General features: G+C 49.3%; 1 protein-coding gene and 1 pseudogene across 1 annotated transcript; both read right to left on the bottom strand.

Annotated features, from left to right (window-relative positions):
* Positions 1 to 638: 638 nt before the first annotated feature.
* On the bottom strand, positions 639 to 4,894 carry RPL11 (ribosomal protein L11). The gene is made up of 6 exons (XM_046662968.1): positions 4,856 to 4,894; positions 3,923 to 4,073; positions 2,832 to 2,938; positions 2,325 to 2,456; positions 1,141 to 1,251; positions 639 to 717 (listed from the first exon to the last, which is right to left on the bottom strand). The coding sequence occupies exons 1-6, from the start codon at positions 4,859 to 4,861 to the stop codon at positions 688 to 690; spliced, it is 537 nt and encodes a 178-aa protein (XP_046518924.1). The 5' UTR covers positions 4,862 to 4,894; the 3' UTR covers positions 639 to 687.
* Positions 4,895 to 7,382: 2,488 nt separating this feature from the next.
* On the bottom strand, positions 7,383 to 17,882 carry LOC124239939 (elongation factor 1-alpha, somatic form-like; annotated as a pseudogene).
* Between the last annotated feature and the right edge of the window lie 6,350 nt (positions 17,883 to 24,232).

A 24,232-nucleotide genomic window follows, 5' to 3' on the forward strand; every position in this document is an offset into this window, starting at 1 on the left:
GTCCAAGTCTAACCACTCTAGAAGCTATTTAATCATTTAACCCCCCAGGAGACAGCACTATTATCGCCTCCATGACATAGTGAGGAAACTGAGGCAGAGAGATTAAGTTCCTTAAGCTAAGAGCTAACAAAAGGGAGGGCAGGAATTGAATCCAGGCAACTTGCCTCAAAGACCACCCTCCTCTCTACTGACGCCTCTCAACAACCCCATAGATTCTCCTCATCTTAAAGGAAAACCAAATTTGAATAGTTACAACAAATTTGATCCCTTCACCAGACATGAGCACTGGTAAAGTCTCTAGTGAAGAAGAGAATCACTGAATACAGGAGAGCCCCCTGAAACACGGGAGCACGGCCCCCCACCTTTAATTAAGGCTGTAAATGCAAACCTCAGCCCCAACTAGCCCCTCCCCTCTAAGACCAGTTTCCCTGGGACTACAGCACCACAGCCCATCAACAAGGGTGTGGTGAGCACAGGCAATGCTGCGAAGCTCAGGCCTGGATCTGCCAGGAAACACTGGCATCCGATCAGAGGATGACAGGGCTGTTACCAGCTACTCCCATCGAAGCTTTAAGTGGCTTGAGGTCCAATGACTTGAATATGGCCAGGCTCCTTTCACAGAACACACAACAGTAATGTACATTTCACTGAAAACGGTTTATTGGCCTTTTGGATAGAAACGGGAATTTACTTGCCAGGAAGGATGATCCCATCATACTGAAAGAGAAGAGATTTTATGTTTTCAGAACAGGAAGCAACAGCAAAGACTGCAGCAATGGCTAACGTTTGAGAATTCAAATCTGCTACATGAACTTCAGCTCTGAATCCCATGTTCCTTCTGGACTAAACTGGAAGCTGGCCAGTTATTAAAACTGCACTATACCCCGAGAAAAAAGGGGCTCCTATTAAAGCCATATTCCTCCCCTTCCAGCTACCTGCATTCGTGGGGGCAGGGAGAAGGCCTTGTCCTGGGTGTTCTTTTAAACCACCAACCCTGAAGCCCCCATTTGCCAAGGCGCCCAAATATTCTATCTTTAACGGTCCTACCCACCAAATGGTGCTAGATTTGGCACCCCCAAATCCCAACTCCATTCACCAACACCACATTCCACCACTTCACCTGAGAGAAATCAGTTTTACCTTCTGCTGGAACCAGCGCATGGCCTCCTCTTTGCTGATTCTGTGTTTGGCCCCAATGCAGCCTGTCCTGCGCTTCTTGTCTGCGATGCTGAAACCTGGCCTACCCAGCACCTGTCCCAGGAATAACCAACAGTCACCCGGCCAGCTCAGAGTCCAGAGCGCACGCACAAGACGCACACATTGGACTGACTCATCTTCAGGGGTCCATTTGGTGGCCCAATGAATTCCACAGCAGAGACCCATGATCTCAGTGTCTGACGGACCTGTAACCAGGATCCTGGACGACACACCACCATACTATAGATTTGATTTGGAGGCTGGAACCTGCAACACCCCCCCCCCCCACTTCCTAACCTCCGACGGTAGCTAAGGATTCTCCACCACGGCTCTCCCATCTCCAAAGCACTTTTATTTTTAAAAGTAACATTAAAAAAATCTTACACCACCACGTGCACTGCAGAAAACTGTAGAAGCTGTGCACTATAGAACTGTACAACTGCGCACTGTAGAAGCACAAAGAAATAGTTCTATTTCCCTCCTGCTTCAGGTCAAAAGTGCTTCTTAAAGGTTTGCTATTCCCAAACTCCCCGTGAGCACCCAGTTCCCATCAATGTTTGGATATTCAAATCTAATGAGTGCAGCCATCATTCAGGTTCTGTGCTAGTCAGGACTCCTGGTTTTTTGTTATTTAGTTTTATGGTTGGACCAAAACATTGCAGTAACATAAAATGGTCATTTCTATAGTGAAATTCCAATCCTGAGCAAACAGCCGCACCACCAAACACTGGCTTCTATATCCTCTGGATGGAAAGCCGCCCCATCACCAAGGGCTAAGGGAAACAGCAGCCTCAGTGCAGCAGACCCACACAACAAATGCAGCACTAATACACTCTCAAATTTCCAATTCAGCGGCTGCGTGGAATGGTTTCCTTCATCCACCTTTAACCTTATCGGTGCTGCCAGATCCTAGACTGTAAGCTCCACAACAGCAGGATCTCATCTACCCAGGCCAGTGCTGGAGCCCTACACCGGCCCCAAACAAGGCACATCTCCCCAGGAGAAGACAAAGGCAGACAATACTCAAAGCTTCAATCCAACATTTGAGCATCAAGACAGCACAGATGAAATAAAGGAGATTCCACTGTCCTCACAGACCAGGAGTGGAAAGGATTAAATATTCATACCACGTAGAAGTCCAGGCCGTAGATACCAATGCTTGGGTCATATTTGATCCCCAGGTCGATGTGTTCCTGAATCCCAAAACCAAAGTTTCCAGTATCTGAGAAGTTATTTTTTCTTAACTCGTATTCTCGCACCTGAAGAGAAACATGCAGCAATCACACTCCTTGTCAACCCAAATCCCCCCAAATAACTAGCTTAGCCTCCAACACTCAGCACCCAGAAATCTAATTCGATACCGTTTGGCCAGGAACAAAATTCGATTTTCCCACTACACCAAATCACATCCCAACTATGGCTTTCATAGAACTTTCCCAACTTTCAAAGGGCCGGGAAAAACCCAGAGAAAGCATCAAATATAGTGAAATATAGTTTAACCCTGCTGAAGTGCCCTTTTGAACTTCAAAAAAATCAGGGCACCAAAGACGATACATTATATAACCACTGCCACTATAATCATCTACACATGTTATGCTGGCATTTTAGCATCACTATGATGGGATCAGCCTCACCTTTAGACCTTTCTCCAAGATTTCTTCTGCCTTGGCCCCACGGACTGTGCAGTGCACGGCAATCTTCTCATTTCTCCTGATGCCGAAGGACCTGACGGTGTATCTAGCTGCAGGTAAGGGGTAACAAGGAGTCAGGTGTTGTCACACTCCCACTGCACTCACCTCTTCCCCAGGACATCATCTCCATGACTCCAGAGAGGCATTAAGTAGCAATCTACACTGAGTGGTGGTGTTCTAACCAGTGTCACCTACATCTGTTTTATCTCAGAGAAAAGAGGTTTTCCAACTTCCAAGTCACTCAGCCATCCTTAAGCAATTAAGAGCTCTGAGTCATAATGTCAAAGTCTCAAAAAGGGCAAGTTCACAACAAAAATAGGCCCTCAGAAAGAAGATGATCATTGCGTTCTAAAGAAAACAAAACATTGATAATGGCCAATATTTACTAAAACCTTAATGTACTGTTATCCCCATTTTAGAGATAAGATTCTGAGATTAACTTGCCCAAGATCACAGCTGGTAATAATTGGCAGGATCTGAACCCAAGAACTTGCCATATTCCACTATCCTAAAGCAATGAAACTTTGAAAACAAAAAAAAAAGGTAACAAAACAATAGGAATGCCCACATTGTGCTCAGTATGTAGCAGGCATTTCATATACACTAACTCATTCTATCCTGCATAATCTTACAAAGCAAGCATCATCATTCCTTTGATGCAAATAAGCTGAAGTCCATACAGGCCAAAATCACAGACTCGCAAGTGGTGGAGCCGGCATTTGAACCCAGTTACTCTAGGTCCGCAGCCCTGCTCCTAACTAGCCTACACAACCCCAAACGCTTATCAGACCTAACACCATTTACTGCATTCCCAACGTTTCCACTCTACCTCATCCTCTTTACCTGGGCTAGCCTTCCTCTTCGCTCGTGTGAAACCTGCTATTTCAACCCCACGTCCAATCTTGAAAAGAAAATACTTCTGGGGGAGCTCCGGAGGGGAATGTTTTTAAGGTGTGCTGTCAAAACGGGCGCTCAACGGGCTTGACAGGAAGGGAGAGAAGAAACATCCAGGGGACCGCGGGGCCACCACTCACCTTTGGAGAACACCGGGGTCTGGCCAGTGAGCTGCTCCAGCACCTTGGCGGCCCGGGTCAGCCTGTCCCCGCTCTCCCCGACGCAGATGTTGAGGCAGAGCTTGCGGATACGCAGCTCCCGCATGGGGTTCTCCTTTTCACCTTGATCCTGCTGCAACAGGCAAGGGCAGGAGTCAACATGCTCAGCGCCGCCACAGTCGCGCGCCCGGTATTTTTACACTCGACCTATTTATTTCCGCTTATCCCAAATTGCAACAAAAGCCAAGGATCTGAGAGGCACACTCCTGTCCGTCTGCGAGGCATCAAGGAGGACGACAGCTCGGGAGCTCGTTCCTCCTTCCCCCATTGACGGACGGATGAGCAAAAGCTTAGAAGAGGCACCCAGGACACTGAGGATGAACCCCAAGGGACTCAGCGTGGAGAGTGACGGAGCGCGCGCCCATCAGAAGGCCGGGGGGGCGGGGAGCAGAAAACAGAATGTAACTGCTCAGGAAGCACGTGGCGGGGAGACATCCCCATCCCGCTCCAGAGCAGCTTGGGGGCCGGCCGGACGCTGACACCTTCCCTAAGCTCAGGGATCCGCTGAGGTTCCCGAGCCCTGGGCGCGTCTCAAGTCCCCGGGACCGGAAACAGGGCCAGGCCCCGGGCCCCAAACCCCTCCTTTCGCGCCACTCGCCCTCGCTGCAGCGCACGGGCCGGGCTCCAGAGCCCTCCCTCCCGGCCGCTGCCCCGAGCCCGCTCCTAAGAGGGCGGGAGGAGGGGCGACAGGGTCCAGGTCCGCGCCCTCAGCCCGCATGGCCTCTACCAGGTTCGGCATGGCAAGTACCGCGGGCTCCGTTCTCCTCGGGCCGCGGGTTTGGCAGCCCCCGCGGCCTCGGCCGGCCGTGGATGGAGGTGGATGAAAAGAAGCAAACCCAGGCTTCAGCCACTTACCGCCATGGCGAGGAACAGGAAGAGAGAGTGAAGCTTCCGGCCCAGAGCCTTATGGGCCAGGAGGCGGGCTTTTATTGCAAGCTAACCAGAGAGATGAGGGAGAGGAAGAGAGGCGCATCTGGCGCAGCGTAGCGCAGGCTCCCCCTCGTGGACGCCGCTGGCAACTGCAGGAGACGCTGGGTGAAGACCGGGACCCGGGTTTTCCAAAAATAGTTTTTAAAGCTCCTGGAACTGGCCTTTCCTTGAGCTTCCGGTGCCCATTGGTGCTTCTTGCGTGATGAGACAGCCAGAACTACGTTAAATCTATTATGCAAATTATGAAGCAAATAATTTATTCTGTAACAATGTAAACAAATAGAACTTACTCAATTAGAACGGAGCGGTGGTTTAAGAATCCTGAGCTGTGAAGATAGGCAGGTGTGGTCCTGTCTTGGCTAGCTAATAGCTATGTGACCTTGGACAGGTTACTAACCAGAACTCTTTTGGCCTCAGTGTTCCTCATTTTTAAAATGGGTGCTTCTATCACATGAGATTGTTGTGAAAATTAAATGCGGTAATTGTGTAGAGCACATGGTAAGCCCACAATAAGTAGTTACTCTTGTTATTAATATAAACCTACTCTATCCAAGCTACGACCCCTCCCCACAAAATGTTAGATACCGTACATCCTCGAGAGGGTCATCCTGCAGGCACAAAGACAGCTTGCAGATTAGTCTCTGACAGACAGGGACTCCAATCCTGGACAGTAATAGGGCTCCCTGGTTCACACTAAATCCCCAGCAGCGGGACCCAAGGGAGTGCCAGGATCCACATCCCAGGCAGAAGCTGGCCTCGAGTCAGCCAGTTCCTTTATCAGGAGCAAATGGGAAAAGGAGAACATTCAGGGCTTTGGTGGAAAAGGGGCCAAGCTCCTTTCTTTTGCTGCCATAATCCCTTTCTCTCTTCATTACAGGGGAGGTAGAAGCCCCAAGGTCCCCTTGTTTCATCTGTAGGGACAAAAGGGCACTTCTGGGAAGCTGGGCTGATGGAGGAGGGAGAAGACAAAAAGCCCCTCCTCTGAGCCTCCTCCATCAAGCTCCCCCTGGCTAGCCTGGAGCTGAGACCTTAGCCAGACCTCTGGGAACGGCCCAGCGAGTGGAGGGGCTGCTTCAAAACTTGCACTAAGGAGATAAGGCAATTGAATGCGACACACGATCCTGGATTTTCCTTTGCTATGTTATTGGAGCAACTGGAAAAAATTGGAATAAAGTCTTTAGATTTGAGAAATATACCCATGTTAGTTTAATGGCCTCATTCCGATTACTTGACCTTGGTTATATAGGAATGCCCTTGGGTTTAAAAGATACACATTCAGTATTTGGGGTAAAGGGGCATCATGTCTGCTTTCAAATGGTTCAGGAAAAAAAATGTCCATTTATGGAGTTGGCCCCGTGGCGGAGTGGTTAAGTTCATGTTCTCTGCTTCAGTGGCCTAGGGTTCACCAGTTCGGATCCTGGGCAGGGACCTACACACCACTCATCAAGCCATGCTGTGGTGGCATCCCACAGAGAAGAACTAGGATGACCTACAACTAGGATATACAACTATGTACTGGGGCTTTGGGAAGGAAAAAAGAAGATTGGCAACAGATGTTAGCTCAGGGCCAATCTTCCTCGCACACACACAAAAATGTATATTTAGAGGTAAAAGGATAAAGCAAATGTGGTAAATTTAAGATTTAGAGAATCTGAGTGAAAGATACATGGGACTTCTTGCAACGTCTCTTTAGCTCTGAAATTGTCATAGTGAAGTTAAGAAGGTCCCCTGAGGGAAACATGGATCTATGAAGATATACCACGGGGCTCACCCTCCAAAGCTGGGTCTCAGTCCCTTCCCTCCTCCAACTTTTCTCCAACAGAACTTCCTCCTAATAGCTGTCACTTGGTTCCGGCGCCCACGCTGTGTTAATGAGTGGCTAATTAAAGCTCATTTATTGTGCCCAGCAGGTACTGGCTCAGTTAACCTTCAACATCCCTATGGAGGCACCTACTATTGTTTTCCCATTTTACAGATGAGCAGGCAAGGCTCACAAAAGTTTAGCGACTTTCACAGACACTATTTAGGTGAGGCGGTCCAACATCCGGGGCCAATCCTGTTCTAGCAGCTGATGAACCAGACCAGGGCCAAAGCTGCCCCCCCCCTTCCCCCTTCACACCTTTTCCTCCCCGTGAGCCCGGCTCTCTGCTTCTTGCACCCGTCAGGCCCCCAGAAGGTGGGTGGAGGGGCAGAATGAGAGCCAGCGCCCCAGCTGCTCCCTCCTGGCTCCAGACATCAAGGTCAGTAGAGGCAGAGGGAAAAAGACGTGCTGTGCTTTATTCCCAGGCCTCAAACTCATCCGCAAAGAGAGACCCCGCGTGAGCAGGGGCAGGTTTAGGGCAGTCCAGGCAAGAGAAGATCAAGTGCAAGGCTTCTCCTTGATGGCTCTCTCCCAGGTGTGGCTCCCCTGGGGCTGCCCGAGGCTTGCAGGGCCCAAAGCAGCTGTCCCCCCTCACTTCTTGGCCGCTTTCATGGCAGACTTCGTGACTCTGCCACCAGGCGCTGCTTTTTTCTTCACAGCTTTGATGACCCCGACGGTCACTGTCTGCCTCATGTCACGCACAGCGAAGTGACCTAGGACAAATGGCGCGGAGAAACAAGTGGGGAACTCGGTCAGGGCACAAGCTCTGGGGCACTTGCACAGGAGGTCAAGTGAGCCATGTAAGTGATAGTTTGAGTTGTACTTGCAGGCTGATTAATTCTCCCAATGACTCCCAGTACCTCTCATTATTATCATGTCTTTTACAGATAAGACGACTGAGGCAGAGAAATTGACGGCACCTGGCTTTAATGGTTGAAAACCCAGAAGTCTCACGCTTTAGTGCTTATATTCTTAGCCATCTGACTGTCCTGCTTCCATAAATAAAAGTCAGAGAAAGCTTTGCTTCCAGTGCACCCACCACCCTGCCGTCCTAATCCTCCCAGCCTCCAGGCGACTATCACATTCTCTGTGCCCGTTACAACCCATGGGATGGATCTCATTTACCTTCAACCGTGAACCTGGCAGTTGCTTCTGGGGGTTCTTGAGTGCTCCCTTGACTTCAAATTGTGGAGGGAAGGGCTTTGGCACCTGGCTTCAAGCCTCATGGTAGTTTTGGCAGAGGTAGGGGGAACTAACCCAGCCTTGCAAGATTCATGTCGCAGCCTCTTTGGCCTACCCCTGAAATTAGGCTTTTGAAATTTATCTCCTTCCCCCTTAACTGGGAGACCCTGAGGGCAGGGACTTGTTTATTTGTAAATATCTAGCCCAGAACCCAGCACTTCACGTAAGTGCCTATTCCCTATATATTTGAGTTCAGAACATTCTAGATTAATGGTTCAAGCCAAGCCATGCATACCATACCTGGGGAATCTAAGAAACAGCCTTCTAGGCTGCAGCCTTGACCAGGTAAGTCTGCCAGGGTCTGAGCCTCTGGGTTTAATAGGCTCCATCAAGGTTCTGACAATTCACCAGGTTTGAAAACCACCACAGTAGCGTGTAGGAAGAACAAAGAAAGTCCCTACTGACCTCTACTCTATTCGCCTCCTTCAGATCAGTGCTTCTCAAACTGACGGGCATGCCAGTTACCTGGGGATCTTGTTAAAATGCAGATTTGAGTTCAGCAGGTCTGGAGGGAGCCTGAGATTCTGCATTCCTAACCAACTCCCAGGGGATGCCTGGTCTACAGACCACACTTTGAGTAGCAAGCCTCTAAAGTGGCCCCTGCCTTGCTCTGTGACACTAGGCTTTCCCTTTCTGGGCCATTCTAACTTGGCACTCAGATTCTTTAGACCAAGTTCTGCTACCTGGCTTGGGTGACACACATTGGCCAACCAGCTCTCTGGAGCCAGGAGTAGAAAGGGGCGGCCCCGGTGGCCAGATACTCTTGGGCTCACTGAGGGGCGGGAACTCTGAGAAGCTTTCTATGCACATGGGCTTGCCTGGGATCATCTGGATGATGGCTGAGTCCCCAGACTTCAGGGCTTTGGGAGTGTCTTCCAGCTTCTTGCCCGAGGGCTGGTCGACCTCTCTCAGCTCTGCAAACTTGCAGGCAATGTGGGCAGTGTGGCAGTCCAGAACTGGCCAGTAGCCAGCTGCATTGCTGCTGGGGTGGTTGAAAACGATCACCTGGAACACAGGGAGGGCATTAGCCAAGCATCCTTCAAAGGAGGTGGCCCTAACCAGCTAAGGGGTCAGGCGCCTTGGACACACTTTATTTTTTTATTTTTTTAAAGATTTTATTTTTTTCCTTTTTCTCCCCAAAGCCCCCCGGTACATAGTTGTATATTCTTCGTTGTGGGTTCTTCCAGTTGTGGCATGTGGGACGCTGCCTCAGCGTGGTTTGATAAGCAGTGCCATGTCCGCGCCCAGGATTCAAACCAACGAAACACTGGGCCGCCTGCAGCGGAGTGCGCGAACTTAACCACTCGGCCACGGGGCCAGCCCCTGGACACACTTTGAATTAGAGTGAACGTTTGCACATTTATAGGGTATACCAAGTTCCACACAAAGCAAATCTCATGCATTGCAATTTAATTTTCACAGCAGGGAGCCTCAGTAACTTACCCAAAATTTCATAGCTAGGAAGTGGCAGAGCTGAGCATAAATGATACTAAAACCTACACACATAGATGTTATCATATGTTCTACTTCTCCCGCCATTTAGAAAAATGATATATGCAGCTACCAACTTGTTAAGTAGCCCCTGGTCAGCTGTTTTATACATCATCTCATTTGATGCTCCCAATATCACTGCCAGGTCACACCAGCCTCCACATGCAGGTAGGAATGTGTCAGACGCTCCATTAAGAAAGGGCTTCATATTTTAACTCTGGGCCAAGGAAACACCTGAGAGGTTCAAACATACAGATTCCCAGGCTCTCTACAGACCTACTGAATCAGAACAACTGGGGAGAGGCCTAGGAATCTGCATTTTTGAAACACTTCCCGGGTGATTCTAATCCACCTAGTTTGAGAACTACTCTAAGGCCTCAAGACCACGTTCTGAAAATCAGCAAGTTCAGCAAAATGCATTGTCTTGTTCAAGGGCAAGCAGCAAATTAGCTGCAGAGTCAGGATTCTAACCCAGACTGTCTCTACCTGCACTGCTGTCAAGTGCCCTGCTCAGAGTACATGCTCAGTGACCATTTCCTGAATGACCAGTGACCCATCCTGTGCATGAGGTAGTATGGCTACCTCAGGAGGACACCCCTAAGTGGGCCTTCCCACCTGCAAGATGAAGCTCCCCGCCTCTAAGGGCGGATCATTCTTGCAGTCCCCTGCCATGTTGCCCTGCCTGATGTCCTTCACAGACACGTGCTTCACGTTGAAACCTACATTGTCACCAGGCAAGGCCTCGGCCAGGGCCTTGTGGTATATCTCCCCAGACTTGACCTCCATGGTGATGTTGTAGGGGGCAATGTTCACCAGCATACCCGACTTGAGGAAGCCAGTTTCCACCCGGCCCACAGGCACGGTACCAATACCTGGAGGGACAGAGCAAGTAGGCCATCAGCAGCCAGACCCCAATGAGTCCCTATCCCCTGTACCCCGACATGGCCTGTTCTCACCCCCGATTTTGTACACATCCTGCAGGGGCGGCCGCGGGGGCTTGTCCATAGGGTGGGTAGGGGGCACGGTGGAATCCAGTGCTTCTAGCAGCGTCATGCCTACCATAGTCCCTTCCTTCCTGGTGATCTTCCAGCCTTTGAATCAGGGCATCTGGAAAAATCACCAAGGGTACAGCTCACACAGCCCTGAGAGCATCTGCCCTCACTTAACATGGGACCTCAAGCAATTTCTTTAGGCGTTGTGAGCCTCAGCTTCCTCATCTGTGACATGGCAATATCACTGCCTACTTTGCAGACCAGTGTGAAGACACGGAAGACCACAGGCAGCTCACCAAGCACAGTGCTTGACACGTACCGTGTGCCCACTAAATGGTGGTGATTACTCTAACTCTCACAGGCATGGCCCCGGAGTTGAGCCAATATATTTCAGGAAGCTTAGATTCCTAGAATCTGAATAGCCCTTAGATCTCATTCCATCTGCATTACACAGATGGGGAAATTGAGGTCCAGAGAAGAGAAAGGACTTGTTAACATACAGCAAAGTTAAGTAAGTACTGGGGGAGTAAGAATGAAAACAAGACTCAAATACTCTAACACTCATACTTCTGAAGACTAAGATGTTCCCCAACAGAAGTATTCTAAAGAATGTGCTGCAGGGGCCAGCCCAGTGGCGCAGCGGTTAAATGCACATGTTCTGCTTCTGGGGCTCGGGGTTCGCCAGTTCGGATCCCGGGTGCGGACATGGCACAGCTTGGCAAGCCATGCTGTGGTAGGCATCCCACATATAAAGTAGAGGAAGATGGGCACAGATGTTAGCTCAGGGCCAGTCTTCCTCAGAAAAAAAGAGGTGGATTGGCAGCAGATGTTAGCTCAGGGCTAATCTTCCTAAAAAAAAAAAAAAAGTGCTGTAAGGTCAAAAGACCAAGGAAGCACACTTATAAGCAAAGGCGTCATTATTGAGTATAAGACCTAGGAGGATGACATTCAGAATGACAGTGCATTGTATACATGCCTTTTAAGCAGACATTATATTTTCAACTCTAAAAACCCTGGCCAGAGTGCATCAGAGAAACCGTCTTTGCCCTCGAAGACATATCAGTTAACTGGAAATCCAGGACAGACAAGGTACAGAAAGAACCAAATGGTTGATGTTAAGGGTCAAGTGGGCAGGCAGACCAAGCCACAGAGCTGGTCAGCACTTTTTTAAAGCTTGGCCTTAGGTCAAGTAGACTATCAGAATCCTGATGAAGTTCCTCCTTTCCAGCCATAAGTTCTTGAGCAAATCTCCAGGCTTTGAAACTTCAGTCTCCCACGAATGTCAAAGGAAACACCACCCCTTCCTCAGCACTATAGATTAGAGGCAGGACCTGGGAGAGATGCCCTGGCCCCGGGGTCACGCACATCAAGCTCTCAGTGAACAGTCATTCTCAGTCCCTGGTAAGACTCTCAGTAGGGGGAGGAGGCAGCAACTGCCATGGGAGAAAGAGCTGGGAAGGGAGATCAGGGAAGGCTTTGGTGGGTGGGCTCCCACCAAAAGTCAAGGAAGCCTTCTTCCATGGAAGAGAAGCAGAGCTAGGCAGTACAGAAGCCACACAGAACACCTCATGGACTCAAAAATTGGTGGCCCAAGGAAAAAAGCTACCAGTTCTATTAATACTCAACTCTCACAGAGGGTGAGGGAGAAGGGGAAGGTAGGAGGCTTTGAAAAAATTTAATAAGCAATTTTATATAAATAATTCAAACTTGTAAGAAAAAGAAAGTATTCTTTCTTTTTAGAGGGGTAATTGAGGGTCAGAAGAAGTAGGTTGCCCAAGGCCCAATGACTGGCAAATAGCCAAACCATAAGTTGATAATGAGGCTGACTGCCCAGACACAAGGCTCATCATTGAGGATGAGCTCTTCCATCAGTCTGATGAGCTTGGTAATTCAAAGACCCACACAACAAGCCTATGAGGTTGGCATCATCCCCAACTTGAAGATGGAGAAACCAAGGTCTCCGATGACATTTGAGAGCTGAGTCTAAACCCCAAGTTTACTATCTAGTCCACTGGCTGCACGCTGTGTTCTTTTACCATCTAGAACATAGCAGCTGCCTAATAAATGCTCAAAAGGATAGGAGAATGAACCCCCTTTGTCTCACTAGCTGAGATGTGTCATAATACTCAGGGTATAGGGAAACAGGCGTCAAAATCTTCAGATTTCTACTCTAATGCCATTTAAGAAGAGCCCCTCTTGACCACCCAATATAAAGTAATTCTCTCATATCATGTCCCCTCACCTTTTAAATTTTTCTCAGCACTTATCATCCACTATATTATCTCTACTCCCAACAAGACTGTAAATGCCACGAGCAGAGTTGTGTCTCATTCACTGCTGTACCCTCAGCACCAAGGACAGTGCCCAGTGCACAAATATTCAAATAGCATCCAAACGAACACACTGCCAACAGCAGTTCTAATCTTTCTCAAGGACAATTGGGCAATCTATGTCAGAAGACTCCAAAATAATGCCTACCCTTTGTTTCACTAGGAAGTTACTTTAATTAAGTGATTGAGGACACATGCAAAGACTTATTTACCAAGATGCTTATGGCAGTTTTTAATAAAACTAGAAACAACCTTCTTAGAACCTGGTGGTCTTGGGCTATTAACTACACTCTCCCAGTTTTCTTACTTGACTTGGGAATAAAATGCCTTCTTTATGGGGTTGTGTATATGTAAAGTGCTTCGTCTGATGTCTGGCACATAGTAGTTTCTCCAATCATTAATTACCATTTTAATTTAATAATGGACATGGCTAAACAAACTACTGTACGTCTGAAAGGCAATACAAAACACCCATTAAGTATTCAACATGTATGAATGGCAAGAGAAATTTTAAAAGTGAAAAGTGTTATAGAACATTATGTATAGTTTGAGTCCAGCTGTGGATAATCTAGAAAGAACTAGAAAACTAGGTTATCTATAAGCCATGAGATTGCAGTTTATGCTTTATATCTACATGAAATGCTCATTGTAAAAATGTTAGACACTACTTTTATAATCAGAAAAACATAGCTATGTACACGTGGAGGAAAAGGTTAAGAATCCTCAAGTCAGTTATAGAAAAGGTAAGCTTTAGCAATGTACCAAGTGATAGCAGTTAGCACTTGAGCACCAACTGTATGCGTGAACAGATGCTCTTGTGGAGTCTCTCTCAGGTAACTCTCACAAGCCCATGAAGTAAGTCCTAAGGCCCAGAGTGTTAATACCTCACTCACCTCTTTACTGGGGTCATGGAATGGAGCTGGGGCTTGAACCCAGGTCTGATGCTAGAGCTGGACTTCCTTGGGAGGGAGACACTCATCTACGAATTCTAAACCCTTCTAGATTCTGGAATCCACGAGCACAGTGACCATATCATAGATACATTCAGATTGCCCCCACACTGCCTAACCCGTCTTGAAAGAGAGAGAGGATGGCTTAGATGCTGTGAGCACGGGCTGGAATTCTAGACTCTGTCAGCACTTCCCCACAGAACTTTCTGCAATGATTGAAATATTCTATAAGTGCACTGTCCAGTATGGTAGCCCATATGGTTGTTGGGCACTTGAAATGTAGCTAATACAACTAAGGAACTGAGCTTACTTGATTTAGTAATTTAGATAGCCACATGTAACCAGTGGCTACCACATGGGACAGCGCAGGTCTATGCTTATTGGTTGTGTAGTCTTGAGTTACCTTTGTTTGTTCATCTGTAAAATGGGGATCAAATCACATATCCCACGGGGATGGAGATCATTCACAGTGACTGGCCTATGAGCACACTCTAAATCCTGGGTATTATATTCTAGGAGAAGCTCAGAGATTTGAGTTGGAAAGTCTCACGTAATTGGCCCTGCCCCAGCAGCCCTCACCTTGGCGCTAGGATCTATCATGTTGTCCCCGTGCCAGCCCGAGATGGGCGCGAAGGCAGAGTTGTAACTGATCTTCCTGATATAGACCTTTCCCTCCTTGCTCATCTCCTCAAAGCGCACCTTGCTGTAAGGAGGCTCCGTGATGTCCACCTTGTTGACTGCCACAACAAGCTGCTTCACGCCCAGCGCATAGGCCAGCGGTACCTGCTCACACGTCTGCCCATCCTTGGGGACACCAGTCTCAAACTTGCCTACATCATTTGCCACAATCAGCACAGCGCAGTCTGCCTGGCCCAACGGACAGAGAGAGGAAGGCCCAGCTCAGACCTGGCCTGGGACACCCACTGCCCACCCCCAGAGCAGGGCTGAGGCAACCCTGGTGGTACCTGCGAGGTGCCTGTGATCGTGTTCTTGATGAAGTCATGGTGACCCGGGGCATCGATGACAATGATGTAGTATTTCTTGGTCTTGAACTTCCACAGGGAGATGTCAATGGTGATGCCACGCTCCCACTCTGCCTTCAGCTTGTCCAGCACCAGGCATACTTGAAGGAGCCCTTGCCCATCTCGGCCAGAAGTGGGAGGGACAACCCCAGGGTCACCCCACCTCCAAAGCCACCCATCGACCAAGAAGAAAGTTCCCAAATAAGCTGAGAGTCAGAGGGGACAGTAACAGGGTGGTGATGGAGATGCCTTTGAATTTTTAAATAATAGAATGTATTACTTGCATACTTTTTTATTTTAGAGTAGGTTCTAGAGTCAGAGTGACCCAGAGCCGTATGATCAAGTGCCTCCCCTGGCCCAGGGGCCTGGCACAGTCAGCAAGCCCTCAAGTTAGTAATAGCAAACACGTAAGTAATGTCGACAATGGACGTGGTGCTGTTTTAAGCACTTAACACGGATTATCTCACTTAATTCTCACAACCACTCAGTGAAGTTTTATTATCTCCATTTTACAGAGGAAGTAACAGAGACATTCACTGATTAGCCCAAGAGCACACAGCTAATAAGCAGCAGTGCCAGGATCTGAACCCAAGGCATCGGACTCTAAAGTTCAAGCTTTTACCCACGACTCCATGTGAAATGGTAGCTTTGACGGATAATTACAGGGACCTTGGGTAAGTTCAGCTTCTTTCAGCACTGGTAAAAATGAGGCTGCTATAAAGTCTGTAGCATATACAGTTTACTGCATTGGTCTAGGGTCCATGATACCACTTGCCAGCTGAGAGATCCTGGGCATCTGTTCATTTCAGCTCTAATTACGGCGCTGTGCTAGACCCTACAGGCAGAGCAGAGAACTGGAAAGACCAGAGACCAGCTGGCTTCAAGAAAACAAATTAGGTCATATTGAGAGAGAGAGAGAACATAAACCAAATATCCTGGCTTTTGGTGCTATAGGAGCTTTTATGAAGTCCCTCATAGTTTAGAATATACATCAGATAAGCAGTTCTCAAAGAATGGTCCAGGGTCCCCTAGACGTGTTTTCTAGAGGCCACACAATGTGAAATTACAACAGATTGAATGTAGAAGCAGGTATGAGAATCCAGCTGTCTGCTATTAAACCAGACATTAAAGATACCTGCAAAAATATAAGACAATGCCACTCTTCTAAGATTTGTTTTGGAAAATAGTTACTTTTCGAACACAAAAAAGTGATACTTATGTTAATATGTAAGGGGTTTATTTCCATTATTTTTAAATGAATATTTTTAAAACTCAGTTTTAATTTTGAATATAGTAACTATAGATAGATCTAATTTACATAATTCTTTGAGGTCCCTTTAAAAGCATAAAGAGCTCCCCAGACCATAAAGTATGAGAACCTCTACCTCAGATCATTTGTTTTTCCATAACCTTCTTGGTTATGCTTCTACCATATTGGGTATGGACCAATCCATCTTTTCTCGGGGTTCTAAAGCTTTCCTCAACAGCCCCGGCCACGTAGGTGCCCCCACAACAATTCTGACTACACCTTGGAAAGTCAAGATTAGAAAAATGGGATCTATGTAGCCCATGGCACTAGTTTATGACCTGTTGAGGTCGCTTTCCAGTCTTCCCTATTTAGACTTCGGCTCATTCCACAGACCGCTCCTATCTCGTTGAGAGGCTTTTTCAACTCTCTCCGATGTTTTCCACCCCTCTCCCTGGCTCTCACTTCTCATTCTCCTGCATGGGCTCCTCTTTCTCCACCCATCCCAGGGCTCTGTCCCTCTCCCTTTCCCACGGCATGTCCCTGCTCATTCCATGGCCTAGTCTCCAACCTGGACTTCCATCCTGAGCTCCAGACTTCAATATTCAACTGCCCACTAGACGCCTCAAATGTCACACATCTAAAGTTGACTTCTTGCGACCTCCGATCAGCTCTGCCTCTGGTATTCACAGGCCATCCAATTTCCCCAGCCAGAAACTTGAGGGTCACCCTCAACTCCTCTTTCTCTCTTACCCCCTAAGTTCTGTGGATTCCCTACCTCCATGTCTCTTGATTCCATCCATTACTCTCTGTGCCCACTGCTGCTGCCTGAGCCCCGGCCGCCATCCTTGCTCACCCAGTAGCTGCAACAACCTCCAAACTGGCTTCCCAGCCCCCAGCATTGGGCCCTTGCATTCATCCTCCCTGTGCTGCAGCCCACAGGCACTTCCTACAAGACTCATCTGATCCCTTCACTCCCATGCTTGCGGCCCGTTAGTGGCCGTGGGGACAGTGGCCAGGTTCCTTCAGCAGAGCTTTCAAGGCCTATGTCCTTGTCTCATCAAACAGCCACTCTCCAGCTCAGGTGCTCTGCACCTCCTGTTCTAGTCTCCCCGTGGCTCACAGACACCCTCCCCGTTTCCTCAAGACGCAGAGGTGCCTTCCTCTGGGAAGTCTTCCGGGCCTCCCAGGCCGTGTTCATTATCCCTCCCCTAGGATCCCACAGCACCCACCCGTTACTGAGCTTGTTGTGTGACATGAGGGTTTGTGACCAGGAGTTCCTGGTCGGGGGAGGCCAAGGCTTGTTATGGTCACCATTTTATCCCAAAGGGCTACCCCAAGGTCCATGGTAGAAGCATGGCAAATAAATCCTTTTCCTCCTTTTAAATAGGGATGTTGGCAGTTTTACTTCCTGAGATCCAGTGTGGCACCTGTCGCACACTAGAATTTAAACCTTGGCTCCACCCTCAGGCAAGCTATTTAACCCCCTGAGCCTCATTTGCCTCACCTGGAAAAGGGCAGCTGCACCACCTGCATGACATGATGGAACGGGAAATCATCCACCAGCCCAGCAGGTGTTCAGCGGGTGGGGCTGTCCCCTCCCCCACCATGAGGCATCTCTCCCAGGGAAAGCAAGGCTGGAAATGGGGGAAGGCTCGAGCACAGCAGCCTCACCTCGGAGGCCTCCTTCTCGAACCTCTCGATGGTCCTCTTGTCGATGCCCCCACATTTGTAGATGAGATGCCCAGTCACGGTGGACTTGCCCGAGTCCACGTGGCCGATCACCACAATGTTGATGTGGGTCTTCTCTTTGCCCATGCTGGGGGCTGCTCGGAGAGAGGATAGCAGAGCTCAGGGCATGAATTGACCACCCCCTGCCCCCAGCTCATCTTCCTTGGGACTAGGCCAGCTCAGCCAGCAGAGGGTGAGTCAGGAGAGGAAAACAGATGGCCAGCAAGGCAGGTGAAGGGTTGGCCTCCCCAACCCACCTGGGGAGGATACTCTGGTCTTTCCCCCCTGCCTCCCGCTCCAAGGAGGACGTGCCTACCTCCAGAGCTCCTCCCCTCGCACCTCCTCGAACCTAGGATGCCCACCCCACCCCCCTTTTAGAACCCACATCCCAGGCCCACCCCTTGCATCCAGACGTCCCCACTGGCTCCCGCTGGCTCTCGGACTCTGTGGGAAAAGCCCAGCAGCCCAGTTTGCACCGGATAGGCTCTCATGCTTCAAGTGACGAGGAAGAGGAGCACATTGCCCACCAAAAGGCCTCTGGCCTTTGAGATGATGATATCCTTCTCACCACCCTTAGTGCCAGGCTGGGCACTACAAGGTGCCCTGGGGTCAAAGGCAGGCCTCGGGGTGGGAGGTGAAAGGAGGGACCTGGGGTCAGGAGGAAGTCCCTGTGTTCGCTGTCCTTGGGCGTTGAGGGTGTGGGTAGGAAAGGGTGGGGGCTCTAGCTTTTTACACACCTGCCTCCTAGGTGGTCCTGGGCATCACCAACCACGTGGATTCACCCTCTCTCCAGCAGCCAGCACAGAGCCTGATCCGTGGCGAAGCTTGAGTTTGCTGACAATGCAGAATGACTGCTTACCACCTTCCAGGCCCTGGCCCCGGTATGCACCATCACCTTTATGCTACTCCTAGCTCGATCTGAAAAATGAGGAAACTGAGGCTCAGGAACAGGACCACACTGGTGAGAGAGCAGCAGAATTAGGCTGGGAACTCAAGATGTCTGACCCCAGAATCTTAGCCAGAACGCAGCTCTGACTCCCAATGAATTAATGTCTGAAGACAGGAAGGAAGGAAGGGACGTGACTCCAGCCCCAGCCCTGTTCATCTCTGTGGTCCGAGCCTCCAGCACCGGGTTTCTGAGTGAATATTTAGTGTGGGACCTGGGGGGATGATGAGCTGGAGGGGTCTGTCTTCCTTCAGGGAAGGGCTGCCCACAGGACTGAGGCTCAGAGCTCCTGGACAGGAGTCTGAGGCCAGTACTAAGCTGGTGTTCTCCAGAGGTTCTGGAACCACCCACGCATCAGTTCCTGAGGACCACGCTCCGTGCCTGGAGACCAATCTGATGCGGGGAAACGTGGCAGAAAAAACAGGCTTCCGAGACAGGCCGACTTAATTGATCGCAAGTCCCGGCCATACTGTTCTCTTTCGTGGTCCCTTGGCCCCTCTGAGCCTGGGTTTCCACCTACCTCTCTGCGATGCGGTTATTCAAGGAGATACAACGACCCCTCATTATAAATCTTGATGAAGCTGATAATTGGTCCTTTAAAAAGCTTATGACAAAGTAGAAACACATGGGGGAGCTCTAACCACAAACCACAGATTAAAATGTTCTTACAACAACCAGGGCAGTTGGGAGTGGGGGACAGCTGGGGGGCTGTTATTACAACTCTTCGCTGATCACCCTGACCCACAGCTGTGGTGTGAAAAGTCTTAGAGTCAGGAGGCCTGGGTTCAAATAATGGCCTTGATCTTCCACAGCAGTGAGACCCTGGGCACTTAGCCTCTCAGAGCCTTAGCATTTTTACCTCTAAAATAGGCTTCTTGATACTGACTTCAGTGGATGTTGTAACAATTAGATGAGATCACAGATATGAAGTGCCTAGATGGTGCTGGCGCATAGTAGGTCCTCAGTGAAAGACGGACCAGAACAGAACAAGGGCTTGCTGAATACTAAGCCTGTGCCAGGCCCGGGGCTGGGTGCTATGGCTAGCCAGATGCTGGTCCAGCCCCCAACGAGCTTCTGGGTCAAAACCTACACCCAGGACACCCTACGTGGTTTGGGGGGCGCTACTGACATTTACTGTTGCAGGGGGGAGGCAGGCATGCTGAATATCATTCAGCGCACAGATGTTCCCACCCAACAGAGAGAGCACTGCCCAACAAAATGCCCCGTCTTTGAGAAACACTTGCTAGAACCATCCAGGACAGAGATTGCAAACTCAGTCCCTCCAGGGGCCAGGCAGCTGAAACTCATCAGTTGTCTTCTGGCAACACAGACACTTTGTTTAAAATAAATGCGTAGAAATGAGCCTCCTTTCACAAAGATGCTACCATTTTCCTTGAAACATCCATCCCACTTAGGCTTTTGTTGTCTTACATTTGATGGAAACGGGGGCATAGAGAACTATTTCTCTACTATGAGGACAAACAACCTCAAGAGCAGGATGAAAGGCAGGGTTAAAGGTCAGGAGACCCACACACAGGGCTGGCCACTACTTCCGGTGTTGTCAGACCTGGTTCTTTAAGGTGTTTCAGAGATCACAAAATGGTTATTTGGACCAAACCCAGATCCCTCTGAGTATCGGATTTAGCCAGTGGGTCCCAGTTTTTGTCCGTTGTTTGGGTTTTCTACTTTGGACCTTTTACGTCCCATCAGAGCCTGCCCTTCACCCAGGTGGGAGGGGTGGACATGGCAGGGGGGAGGGGGAGGGGAGGGAGAGGCCTCACCCGGGGGCAGTGTCCATCAGGTCCACCGAGAAGCCTGCTCTTGGAAAGAAAAAACAAGATGACCAAGTGGTGGTCTCAGCCTCAACCAGCACGCTGGGTGGCCAGCGCTCTTGGAGGAGACAGCGGACAGGACAAGCCTGTCCAGGGGGAGCCTGTCCAGGGTCAGGTGCTCTCCCTTCCCTCCTCCTGCACTTCCCCTCCCCCCCTTCCCATCTTCCTCTCCCATTCTCTTCCCCACCTCCCCTCTTCACGGGAAGAACTGGGACTCAGGCTCAGACCGCAACTGTGGCACTGTGGGGGACCTTGGGCAAGCCACCTGACCGCTCTGTGCCTCGGTTTACCCCCTGAGAGAAGGGGATTGTGATGGTTTTCTGGTGAGGATGAAAAGAGGCAGGGAAGTGGCGAGCACAGCGTGGAGCACAGAGCAAGAGTTCTGCAGATGTGTTTCGTTTTCTCCCCTGGCGCTTGCCCTCCTCTCCCACGTGTGCCCTCTTTTTTCATTCTTTGCTTTGCTCTCAGGCTTCCTTCTCCTCACTGCGTTTCTCTCCTCTCTCCCGTCCTCGGCTTTCCTGATCCCGTTTCCTCCCCTCCTCTTCCTTTCCCCTAGCCCAGCCTTGCTCTCCCTCTCCACCTTCAAGGGCCCATCCTCCCAGGGTGGAGGAGAGCTCTGTCCCCATCCAGCAGATCGCTCAGCAGCCCTACCACATGTAACCCAGGCAGCGCCCAGTGTACCCAGGGGCGCTCAAGAGCCCAGTCTGAGGAACAACACAGAGCCTAGAGACCCCACGGAGTCACCAGGTCCGGAGGCAGGGGTGTAAGGAAGGGGTGAGTGAGGACAAAGAGGAGGGTGCTAGGGGACTCTGAGCCGTGCAGGGAGGCAGCTTGGAAGAAGGCTTTGGAGCCAGAGAGACCTGAGTATGAATCCTGGCCCCAACCCTTAATAGCTGGGCAATTTGGAGCAAGTTAGTTGCCCTCTCTGAGCCTCCTGTAAAATGGAGATAATAACCCAGCTTACGTATGTTGAGCGCCTCCCACATGCCGGGTACCAGCTGAGCCCTTCACATGCGTTCTTTCATTTGCCCCTTGCAAACATCCTATCAGGCGGTAGTAATATTAATCCCGTTTAACAGATAAGGAAACTGAGGCAAAGAGGAGTCATTTGTCCAAGAACACACAGATCATAAGGGATGGACACATGATTAACTTGCCCAGGCCTTCTGAGAACATTGCAAATGATCTATTTCTCAAGGTTGTTGGGAGATTAAATGCTATAATTTACATCTGTTATTTTTCACTGATTTAACAGAAAGGAGAGAGCTTAAAGCAATTTTGTTTCCTATTTCCATAATAATCAGCAATTACCAAATGCTTTGACAAAATAAGTTTTCCCTATGTATCTTCTTGCATGAACTGTTCTTATCTTCTGGCTCTTTATCTGGTGGGGTTTGGTGTCTTCTCTCCGAAGAGAGCTGGAGGCTGCAAGCTCTGGGGCCGTCCTGTCCAACGGGGCAGCCGCAAGCCGCATGTGGCTATTTAAGTTAATTCATATTAGGTAAAATTTAAAAGTCAGTTTCCTCAGCCACAATAGCCACATCTCAAGGGTTCAATAGCCACATGTGGCTGGTAGCCACCACATTGAATGGCATGGACGTAGTTCCATCGTCGTAGAAAGTTCTATCAGACAGCGCTGCTCTTGGAGAAATCAAGTCCAGGCCCCTGAAAACTGGAGACTGAGTCAAGGTGCCAGCAGACCCGAGTTCTGGTCCCAGCTCTGAGCAACCTTGGGCACCACACACCTCTGCCCTCGTTCCTTCTGTATAGAATGCGGCAGAGGTCGGACTAGGTAATACGTGATCTCTTTCACGCTCCGACCTCCGGGGGTCTATTCTGTGAACTCTGAATTCAGTTTCTAGTCACCTCTGCCCCAACCTCTCGGGGGGAACTCAAGCTTCTCAGCCAGCGAGTCTTTCCCTGCCTATAAAAAGGAGCTTTGAGTAATTCATTTGCCCTCCGGCAGTGACTGCTGTGTATTTCTTAAGGGACAACATCTGGTTGGACCGGCTGAGTCTGGGCCAATCACAGTCTCTCTAACAGGAACCTGGTTTTGGGATTTAGGGACAGTTAGCGAGTCTCGGCAGGTGGTTGGGACCGTAACTGGGAGAAGCGGGAGCTGGCAGCCACTGTGGCAGAGAAAGCCAGTCAAGAGGGAGGGAGAGAGAAACAGAGAGGAAGATAGCAGACCTCCAGGGAGAAGCAGAAAGGAGAATCCCCACTCAGGCTCTTGGAGTCTGTGCAACACCCTTGAGTCTTTGTAATGAACTCTCCCCACTTCCTTCTTCTCTGTGAAGCTCTAGTTAATTTCTGTCCCTTGTCACCAAAGGCACCTAGACCACATAAGTAAAAGCACAGAATTTCGTTTATTATTTTTCTGAAAAGTTGAGTAATAAGTTGTCAATTAAAAAAAGAGAAAGCTAAACAAAGACACACACACACACAACACAAGAACAAACTGAAAGGAAAACCACCATCAGTCGTTAATTTGACAGAAGTTTCTGGAGCCCCTACACTGTGCCAGGCCCTGTGTCCAGTGCCTTCTACACATTACTGTGTCTAAGCTTCACAACAACCCTCGAGAGGTGGCTAGTGTTTACCCCATTTCAGAGATGAGGGAATTGAGGCACAGAGAGGTTAATGGACCCACTCAAGGACATACAGCCGGTGAGCAGCAAAGACACCATGAGTCAGGGCTTGGTGAGATGACAGTAAATTGGGTCTTACCTGTCAGCACAACTCAAGAGTGAGGAGATTTGCTGGGTGGGACCCATTTGGCCCAGAAAGATCACACCCTCTCATGAGGCATGACTCAGCTATTCTGGCTACAAAGAATACAGCAACCTTTCTGCAGTTTGAATCAGGGAAGGGTAGATGGGAAAGGAAAATCCCCCAAAATAAAAAGCAGTTGGAATCTCTCAGTATCTCTTGTTTTCCACCTTCTCAAGATTTCTCCCGTAAAAATCATTCCTGTATTGAGTGAAGGTGATTCCTCTCCTGACTCCATGGAGCAGGCTGGAGGGGGTCAGAGAGGAAGAGGAGAGGTTACTTTGCAGTTGCATCATTTAAGATACAAAGATTTCTGGCAAACCAACAAGAAGAGGCCCTGTGAATACGCAAACAAGCAAAGAGCCAGTAAAACAAGAAAGAGCTTCCAACACTTCTAGCAATCAAAGAAATGCAAATTGAAACATACGATTTTTTACCTCCCAGGCTGTCAAGCAATAGAAAAACTATGAAAACCATTGTTGGGGAAGTTGTGGGAAAATGGACACTCTCATACTCTGCTGGCAGGAATTTCGATTGCTGTAAACTCTCTGCAGGGTATTTTGGAAGTATGGGTCTAAAGCCTTACAGTGTGCATCCTTTTGCCTCAGTAACTCAATTCTAAGTATTTATCAAAAGGCAGGGGCCGGCCCGGTGGCACAGCAGTTAAGTACACACGTTCCACTTTGGCGGCCCGGGGTTCCCTGGTTCGGATCCCGGGTGTGGACATGGCACCTCTTGGCACGCCATGCTGTAGGCGTCTCACATATAAAGTAGAGGAAGATGGGCACAGATGTTAGCTCAGGGCCAGTCTTCCTCAGCAAAAAGAGGAGGATTGGAGGCAGAGCTCAGCTCAGGGCTGATCTTCCTCAAAAAAAAAAAAAAAGGCAATA

Source organism: Equus quagga, chromosome 5 (assembly GCF_021613505.1).
Source record: "Equus quagga isolate Etosha38 chromosome 5, UCLA_HA_Equagga_1.0, whole genome shotgun sequence".
Taxonomy (NCBI): Eukaryota; Metazoa; Chordata; class Mammalia; order Perissodactyla; family Equidae; genus Equus; species Equus quagga.